We start from the raw sequence: 10,100 nt of genomic DNA on the forward strand, positions 1-10,100 counted from the left end.
ACTCCAAGGACTAGCCCACCAGGCTCCTCTGTCCTTGGGATTCTCCAGGGATCGAACCCACGTCTCCTGTGTTGGCAGGCAGATTCTGTACCCCTGAAGCACCTGGGAAGCCCCAGAGAACTGTATAGCTGCTGTTTATTTTTGTCACCACTTTTCAACTCAGGTCCCATGAACCCTGAGGATCTAGGGGGGAAAAAATTGCAAGGAAGCAGAACACTGGCTTTTAAAGCATTTAATAAATCATAATCAAACAAAAATGATTTTAAAAAGAATAAATTTACATACAGCACATAAGTAAGATAGCTGAAGGTTTCCAAAATAGAAAACCAGAGCATATGGCCCTGAAACACCACATGCTTTGGTTGCACTCGGGAAGCATGAGTCGCCTATTTGGGCAAGAAAATTCTGTTATAGTGTGAGCTGCAGGCACCTTGAGGGGTGATTTCAGTCCTTGAGGGTTTTTTGTTCATGGTCTCCTCTGTGGTTTTTTCTCCTGCATCATCTGTTTTGGTGGGGGTCCAGGCAAAACTGGCCTGGAATGATGGCTGTTTAGCATGACACTCACAGGAGGAAATGCCTGGTCCGTTGTGCTTGTGGGCTGGGGGCAGGAGGGCAGTCAGGAAGAGCACGTGCTGTTCTGCCTGGAGGGGCTGATAACGCCAAGCACTTTGGTGTCACCGCGTTCAAATGCAGGGCTGGCCAGACTACATCTTCTACGCTTAGACTGGACACATCAAGATGAGCTGGATTTTAAAACTTAATCTCTAAGACTTCTGCTCAACAGAGGCTCTGGATCAAGACAGGGGCTATGCCAGCAGGGGGCAGTCTATCCCCAGAGAGAAAATCCAAAGGTCAGAGATGGAAGGTGTAGTCTTGGAGGGTAGGATGAGGGGTGTTTTGTGTGTGTTTGTGTGAAGGGCTGGGTAAAGTGAATGAGGAGGGCTGTGTGTGTGTGTGTGTGTGTGTGTATAACAGGGTGAAGGGCTGGGTAAGGTGAATGAGGGCTGACCAAGCTGCAGTTTGAAGCAGTTAAAATGGTTCTTCTAAACAGTTTCTGCCTGATTCTAGGCCACAGAGCCATTGTGCTCAAAAACTAAGCTTGGCCTCACCAATATGTACTTTTTATTCTTTGGTTGATGTAACAAGAGACTTTAAAAAGTGACCAATCTGTGAGTCTTTCTTTACTGCACAATGGCTACCATATTCATCCTCAATCCAAATTGTATAAATACAGCCTTGAATACATCAATGCAGTTGACTGTGGTTCTGTTTTGGGGGCTTAAAACTAAAGAGATGGCAGTAAAATTTATATACACACACAAATGAATCGTTCACACCCACCGCTATGACAACAATTAGCACCCTTCTCAAAGGATACAAGTGGAAAAAGCTGATCCTTTTGCCCGTTAGCTTCAGAGAAATCAACTAAAATCATTCTGTGTAAATATTACCCAGGGCTATGATCTCAGGTCTGGCAGCCCACGGGGACGGGGGTACAGAGAGTGCCACGTGCACTGCAGTGTGGGGTGGTCTCGGGTGGGGGTGCCCGTGACCTGGGGCATCCCCCTACCAGAGTGCCACAGATCTTGGTCAGAGGATGATGTAAAAACACAAACAGCAAGTCATTTTGACCCCTACCTTCTAACTATGAAAAATGTCAGAAGCATGAAGGCAAACATCAGAGATGATCGCAACCAAAAGGCCAGGGTGCGTCTTTGAAATCAGGACAAACGGGTGTTCAGTTTTCACACTGGATGCGGAGGTAAGAACCTAACTGTCCAGACAGGCAGATTTCCCCTCAAAGTATGTGAGTGGTGAGGACGCAGGAGGTTATAAAGCATTGGCTTCAGCAGCTCAGGAGCTCCACCACAAGACACTTTGTTAACTGCCCAGTGACACTCGCTTTTAAGAACACCGTTGACAGCTGTTCAGCTGTTCCTCTTCATTCTTGTTCCTCCTCCTAGAGGAGCCCCTGCAGGAAGGTGTTTGCATAATGATCACCTTCCTAAGTCTAATAAGGACTTGCCTGGGGTCTAAAGGATGCTGGGTTGGGTTGGCTTGTTCCAAAGAGAGGCTGACATTGTTCTGACATTAATTACCCTTAAAATTGCCAAGAGACAAGAGGTGGGGGTGGGAGATGGAAAGGGAGCCCCTGATTCTATTTAGCAGATGAGAAAATGGATTTAGAAAAAGTAATGAAGAAACTGTGGCCAGGACGGAGGTCTAGGGCCCCAAGAAGGATTACATTCACCTGTTCTTCTACTGATCCACTTTAACAGGCCCACGACAGTGCCTTCCCAGTTTGTAAAAAGCAAAAAAAAGATGAAGAAGGGCAGAGGGCTTGTCCCAAGTCACTCTGATGCAGGAGAGAGCCGCATACCCAGAGGAACCCAGATGAAGTGAGTTGGGAGCAGCCAGTTGGGTTCATGGTTCAGAAGAGGATAGAAATAAATGGTATCCAAATCCTGCAAAGTGTACAGGCAAGGAGGAGCAGATCCCCTCCTGTCCAATGCGCACCTGACAGAGACCAGGACACACAGGGAAAGCAGGTTCTTGCCTAGGACCTCAGGGCTTTGCCTCGCCTTTCACGCTTCCCGGGGAGGTTTACAGCACTCTTTCCCTGTGAGCTGGCATGGTCTCATGTGATCATAACGACAGAAAGTCACCCTGTCCAAGGAACATCATCTTTTCTCTCGGACCAGCACTGAGACTGAGCGATGGGCAGGGTCATAATTGAAAAGAAAACTCGTTGTCCAGCTTTCTGGGTCATGCTCTTCAGAACCCAGGGTGTTTGTGGCCACTCCTAAGCCAGGCTGCAATTCCTGCCAGCCCACGGCTGGCCCAAAGTCCATGTAACAGGGTGGGGGACCCCGAAAGAGGTTAACTGTGGGTTTAGCCTGGCTTCATCCGTGACATGACCCTTACAGGCAAGTGGTTCCTACGAGACAACTTTCCCCACCATACAGCAGCAACATTTATCTTAGATATTAGCAAAATAGACATGTGACTTAAGGAAATTGTTTTTAAAGAAAAATGTGTCATCAAGACTCCCCCACTCAACTTTTTGATGTCTTGTCCAGTGACTGTTTGAGGCTCAGAGTAATCCCAGAAACCTGTGGAGCATTGGCACGAAGGTGATAGCACAGATGCCAACAGACGTGTAGGTAACAAACTTGTAAGGCACTTCGATCTCCAGTCTCCGCCTGGCCTCCTTGTTTCTAGTGACCACCTTGAACCAGGAGTACAACACTTGCAGCGAGAGCTTCTGTACAAGCTGACGGACCAGGAGGATCAGCACAATTCCCACAGTGAATTTGGCCAGACCCAAAACTAACAGGTCGGTGGTGAGCGGTGGGATGTTCTGAATAACAGGGAGAGATTCCATGGGCTCAGACACGAGCTGGAAAAAATGGTTGATCCAGAACCCTATGGTCACCCCAGCTCCAGCAGCCATGATGGTTGTGGTGTCCGCTCTGGTTGGGCTGTAGTAATCAGACACGGGGTAGTTGTAGCACAGGAAGAACGGCACCACTAGAACACACACAGGTAAGAGAGGGCTGGCCGAGTCCAGGCGATCGATCAGGGTCCAGGCAGGGTAAGTGAGGACAATGAGGATGGCGGTGATCAGGATGCCGCCTAGCACATCCTGCGGGAAGGAGAGCAAAGAATGGTGAGAGTTCTTCCTGTATTAATTTCAAGTCAAGTAAAACTGATTAGATGTTTAAAACACAATTTTTACATTGCTTTATTTTATAATACTATTTAAGATTTTTTTTTTGTTTTGATGTGGACCATTTTTTTAAAGTCTTTCCTAAATGTGCTACAATATTGTTTCTATTTTATGTTTTGGTTTTTTGACCTAGAGGCATATGGGATCTTACCTCTCTGACCAAGGGATCAAACCCACACCCCTGGCACTGGAAGGTGACGTCTTAACCACTGAGCCACCAGGGAAGTCCCTTATAATACATATATTTTTCAAAATGTATGGTTGTAAACATTTTAAAAGTAGGAAAAACACAGTCATGCTATTCATCATTGTATTGCTATTCATGGTATGTCTTTCAGTTTTTCCATCTTTTGGAATAAATTTTATGTTTATTTTCTCAATGCATGGCTATAACCACACTTTCTTCAATCTATTTTTTTTTTCATCCTATACTTTAAAAAAATTTGCTTTTTGGCCATATACTATGTAGTTTGCAGGATCTCAGTTCCCCAACCAGGGACTGAACCCAGGCAACTGCAGTGAAAGCACTGAGTCCTAACCACTGGACCACCAGGGAATTCCCTTCAATCTATTATTTTTTTATTTAATATTATGTCACAGGGCTTCCCTGGTGGTTCAGATGGTAGAGAATCTGCCTGCAGTGCAGGAGACGTGGCTTCGATCCCTGGATTGGGAAGATCCCCTGGAGAAGTGAATGGCAACTCACTCCAGTGTTCTTGCCTGGAGAATTCTATGGACAGAGGGGCCTGACGGGCTACAGTCCACAGGGGTCGCAAAGAGTTGGACACCCCTGAGCAACTAGCACACCCACACCTTAAGTCACAAGGATGGTCATGATCTTCACAAAGATGGTGTCATCCTTTCTTGGCAGGCAGAGGGTGGAGGAGAAAGTCACCTTCTGCAGGAGCCATGTTAAAAGCAAGAGCATCATCATTACTTACAGAGTGCGTTTATTTGGGGTGGTCTGGGAAGATATTTTGGGAGAAGGCAATGGCACCCCACTCCAGTACTCCTGCCTGGAAAATCCCATGGATGGAGGAGCCTGGTAGGCTGCAGTCCATGGGGTCGCTGAGGGTCAGACATGACTGAGCGATTTCACTTTCACTTTTCGCTTTCATGCATTGGAGAAGGAAATGGCAACCCACTCCAGTGTTCTTGCCTGGAGAATCCCAGGGACGGGGGAGCCTGGTGGGCTGCCGTCTATGGGGTCACACAGAGTCGGACACGACTGAAGCGACTTAGCAGCAGCAGGGAAGATATTTTAGATGTGGCGGTATGGACGCTCCATCGTGCCCATCTGGGCACTACCACTGTCTTCAGAGACAGAACTTCAGATAGTGTACATGTCTCACTGGGTGCATGCGCGAAGCTTAATCAATCCTTCTTCAGGACACTTCAGACTGTGGTTTTCCTTCTTTGTTCCCATGTCCCTCTCTCCTCCTTTCCCTATTTTTTCTCTTTCTCCCCTTCCCTCCTTTGCCTCCTTCCTTAAAGACATGTTTAAAATATTTTTAACTCCTTAATGTCCTCCATTTTCTTCTTCCTTTAGTGTTTTCACAGCAAAATTCATTAGGTGAAGTCTCAACATAACCAATTGATTAATACATTTAAGTCAGAGAATGAGGAGCTTGCTATGGTTTTGTTACAGTTTCATGTGGGTTATTTTGAAATTTTATAATTGAAAAATTGAAACACTTTCTTCAATGCATTGGAAAATCTGGAAAACAACAAAAAGTAAAACATATGCATTGTAGAAAATCTGGGAGGCACCAAAAAGTATAAGGAAAAACAGATCCTTATTTCCACTACCTACTGTCAACTGTGTCTATATTTTGGCATGTTGCCCTCCCATTCTTTTTTCCCCCATAAATATAAAATAGAATTCTAAAGAGTTGGTCTTTTCTTTCCCCCCCTAATTCTTCATTCATTATTGCTCTTGTTTAGTTTCTAATAAAATGACATCTGATTCGGGTAAACAATGAGCGAGAATCAGACCTTAGAAGTAAACACTGAGGCTAGAGCATTTTTCAGATTAGAGGGTACCCATCCATCCTTCCAGTGTCCACATGTGTGAGCCCCTGCTGTATGCCACATTGCTAGAGGATCCAGTCTGAGCTAAACCATCACAATCCATGACTATGGGGAGCTTGCAGTCTAGAGAAGAGACAGAGGATTGCCATTGTTGAAGAGGAAAAGTGGTCAGCTTGTGGATTGTGATGGTTTTAGGGCACTGAAGAGTAAAGGGTAAACACAGGCAGAAGTCCACAGGGTCCTAAAATCCAATCCACTCCATAAAGCTTACATCGAGGGAACAACATGAGGCCGCTGACATAGCTCTCTCTGGGTACCAACATGACAAGATTTTATGACTGCAGTGGGGAGAATGAATACAAGAAGGGCAAGAGTATGGAGATTGGGAGGCCACTGGCCTTCTCAGGGGAAGCCTTGTACTCTGCATGTCCTCCATGTGACCCTTGGGCTTCACCTGCTGTTACTTCTGCCATCCTTCTCCTCAATGACCCCTCAGGCTGTGTGGTCTCCATGATCACGGTCCCCATGACCGTCCCCTGTGCTGTGGTTATGCATGGGTGTTGTCTTATTTGGGCAGGCGGCGGGGAGAAGCAGTCCTGCATTTAAACTTCTTGGTTACCAAAACTTGAGGCAAACTCGAATTGAGTTTTTCTCTACCTGTTGCCTCGACTTCTTCGCCTTGAAATACAACTGCTGACTAAACTAAACTTTGTTGATACACAATTCTCAAAGCCCACTTACTAGACATTTGCTGGCTGTTTCCTCAGCATCTGTCTTTGACCCAGCAGCCTCATACCTCTCACTGGGAATCCATGAAGTTCTGGAAAATATGGGAGTTGGAGCACCGTGACCCCGTAGAACAATCAGGGTGCTGTATCTCCTGGTTATCCTGATTGGTCCAGGGATGGTCATGTGACCTGCGCCAGTCCAATCAGACAAAACTGGGGGGTTTTGCTTGGGATTCTGGGAAAGAGATGTTCTTTGTTTTTCTGAACACTGGGCCCTGTGGGTTTACACCCTTTACTTAGTAGACCTTCAATATTCAGCTTTTGTTAATGTTACCCTGCACCATCATGGCTTTCCTCTGACCTCCAAGAGGTCTCTTGCTTAGTTTCCTCCTTCAGATCCTAAACAGGGTGTTTCCACAGATTCTGTCTTCAGGCTGTCTTTTTTTCCCTCCATTTAGAGCTTGTATAGATCCATGGCCCCATCTCTCCATTCTCTACCAGAGTAACTCTAAAATCTTTTGTTTTCAGACATTTTTCTCTCAAACTTTGGTCCTACCTTTTAAAACTAACAGCTATTTTCATTCAGATGCCTGTCAACTCCCCTAACCAACTTGTCTAAAAGTCATCAACACCCCAAAAGAAAAATAAGTCAAGGAAATGAACACTTTATAGAAAAGGAACTATGAATGCCTTATAAACATATGAAAATATACTTAAACTTACTCACAATAAGTGGAAATCAAACTACGCTGAGGAGAAATTAAAATTTACATTCACACAAAAACCAGTATGCAAATGTTTACAGCCGTTCTGTTAATAATGTCCCCAAACTGGGAACAACCTCCATGTCACTCAAGGGGTAAACAAACTGTGCTGTGTTCATACAATGGACTATTTCTTGGCAATAAAAAGCAACAAAATACTAATGCAGGCAACAGCTTGGATGAAATCTCCAGGAAATCATGCTGAATGGAAAAAGCAGTCTCCAAGGGTAACATACTGTATGCTTCTATTTTTATGACATTCTCTGAAGGACAGAACTACAGGACTGGGGAACAGATCCATGGTTGCCAGGGTCTGGGGGAGGGAGGGTGCAGCTGCAAAGGGAGAGCATGGGGGACTCTGGGGTGACAGAGCTGTCCCGTGTTATGGTGGCAGTTACTCAAATCGATCCTGGTATTCAAATCCAGAGAACTGGGACTTCCTGGTCATCCCGTGGCTAAGACTCCGTGCTCCCAGTGCGGGGGGAGCCTGGTCAGGGAGCTAGATCCTACATGCCACAACAAAGACCAGGCGTAGCCAAACAAATAAATATTTTTTAAAATACCCAGAGAACTATACACCCAAGGCAAAATCAACTTTACTGTTCATTTAACACATGAAATTAAAAATGACATTTTAGACAAAAATAAGAAAGCTGGTGGGCGCTTTTGTTTTTACTCATTAACAGCGTTGCGTGTGCCATGTGTGAAGCAGTGCTCTGGCCATCCAGAGGTTCCCAACCCAGCTCTCTCCCCTCCCCCCCAAACTGCTGATAAGGTACCCCTCACCTGTCAGCATTAACAAAAATCTACAAGTCTGACAGCATTCTGTTGATGAAACAGCAAGTGGGGGTAAAGGGACTCCTGTCTCTTAACTGTATGAATGCCAAGTGGCGCAACACTTACGAGGAGGAACCTAGTGATGTGTGACTTGACCGTGGAGATACACACCTGCCTGTGTCTGTAATGAGCTCTTTACAAATTGTCCATCGTAGCATCATCTGTGACAGCAAAAGCCTGGGAAAATGCCAAGTTCTACCTGTAGGGAGCAGTTAAATATAACCCTACTAACAAATACTTTGCAGCTGTAGAAAGAATGAGGAAGCTCTCATATGGAATTGTAAAAAGCATGGTATAGAACGGTGTGTACAGCACGCTACCATTTTCCATTTTTAAAAAGCTGGAAGATTATACGGTACATTTTTACTTTAAACACAAATAGGTTCACTTGAAGGGCAGGGGATGGAGGTGGGAAGACATTTCACAGGATACTCCTGTGTACCTTTTGAATTATATAAATGTACTGCCTCTGGGTTTCCTAGATGGTGCTAGCAGTAAAGAACCCGCCTGCCCATACAGGAGACATGAGAGATGCGGGTTTGATCTCTGGGTGGGGAAGACCCCTGGAGGAGGGTATGGCAACCCACTCCAGTATTCTTGCCTGGAAAATCCCATGGACAGAGGAGCCTGGCGGACTGCAGACCATAGGGTCACAAAGAGTCAGATACAACTGAAGCAACTTAGCGCAGACTGCCTCTGTTAAAAAAATTAAGTGAAATAATTTTTGTCTCTTTTCTTCCAAACACAATTTGCCTTTCAATCCCCATGTGAAGTGGGGATCTCAGGTGATCTCATGGTATCCTCCACAGGGGACTGGTCAGATACGGTGACGGAGGGGAGGGTGCAGCTGGCCTGCCAAAGCATCACCTGCTGGGAACAGAGGGTGCCTCGTGTTTTAGAGGAACATACATTTTGAGGGGGGGAGGAGGGCCAGGCACAATGAACTCAATACCCCAACACAAGCCTCTACTCTCTCCGTGGGGATAGGAGGTTCTGCCTCTCAGGGTGTGTCCTGGCAGCCCCACTGAACTGATGTCTGAGCCCTGAAGAAGTTAGAGAGGATGAAAGAGCATTTTGCCTCCATCTACAAAACACAGAGCTAAAGAAGGCTGCTTGGAGATCCTTCTGGCAGAGGGCTATCCAAAGAGAAGAATCCAGTCTTCCTCGTCCCTCCAGGCCACAGTGCCCCATGTGGGTACTTTACGATACCACCTGGCAGGACAAAAGTGGAGCATCCAGATCATCCACTGTATCTGCTTGGCCTGGTGAGGCAGCCAAAGAGATGCTGGTGACACGCAAATCAGCAGGGAAGGATGCTGATGGGGCAGGGACCACAGAACTCACAGCGACCACGGCATCTCCCAGACTGGCTGATGGGACAGTATCAGAAAGCTACTGGGCCTGGAGGGCAGTAAGCAAGTTCAAGGTGCTCATGGGTCACAGCCTGGGCAGAGAGCAAGGGACCCAGCAGAGCAGTCTTCACATCATGACATCCATCCAGCAGGACAACGTGGCACTCGGGATTCAGATGGGTTCATGAGCACACGTGAGACGCCCTCAGGAAAGTCCAGGCATTTTTTTTTCATGAGCATTTCTGTTAGCGGTGGGGGTTAAACACAACTTTGCAGAGGGGTAGAGGTTCAGACTGACCCTGGAGGTGTTCAGGGAAATTCATTTATTATACATATTTCTGTTGGTGCCACCTCCATGAGTCCTAATGACTGCTCCTCTCTATCACTATCTCTGGCCACCAGTCACTTCCACAGACTTCCCTCCTCCGTGATTCACAAACTCCTGCACCTGCTGTCACTGCTGAGTTTCCCTGCCTGCTGGCCATTCACCTGCCCACAGCATTCACTGACTGCCTTCCTGGTTGCCGTTTCAATGCAAATGTTCACCAGTTTTAGTGTTAGTGTGCACTGGAAAAGTGAAAGTGAAAGTCACTCAGTTGTGTCCAACTTTTTGTGACCCCATGGACTATACAGTCCATGAAATTCTCCAGGCCAGAGT

General features: G+C 46.3%; 1 protein-coding gene across 1 annotated transcript in view; it reads right to left on the minus strand.

The window, feature by feature from the left end:
- Nucleotides 1-217: 217 nt before the first annotated feature.
- SGPP2 (sphingosine-1-phosphate phosphatase 2) overlaps nt 218-10,100 on the minus strand; it is a 94,361-nt gene continuing 84,478 nt past the window's right edge. Inside the window, exon 5 of the mRNA XM_010837106.1 lies at nt 218-3,646. Within this exon, the coding sequence (XP_010835408.1) occupies nt 3,095-3,646 (552 nt within the window). The 3' untranslated portion in view covers nt 218-3,094. The remainder of the gene's footprint in view (nt 3,647-10,100) is intronic.

This window comes from Bison bison, unplaced genomic scaffold (assembly GCF_000754665.1).
Source record: "Bison bison bison isolate TAMUID 2011002044 unplaced genomic scaffold, Bison_UMD1.0 scf7180017864068, whole genome shotgun sequence".
NCBI lineage: Eukaryota > Metazoa > Chordata > Mammalia > Artiodactyla > Bovidae > Bison > Bison bison.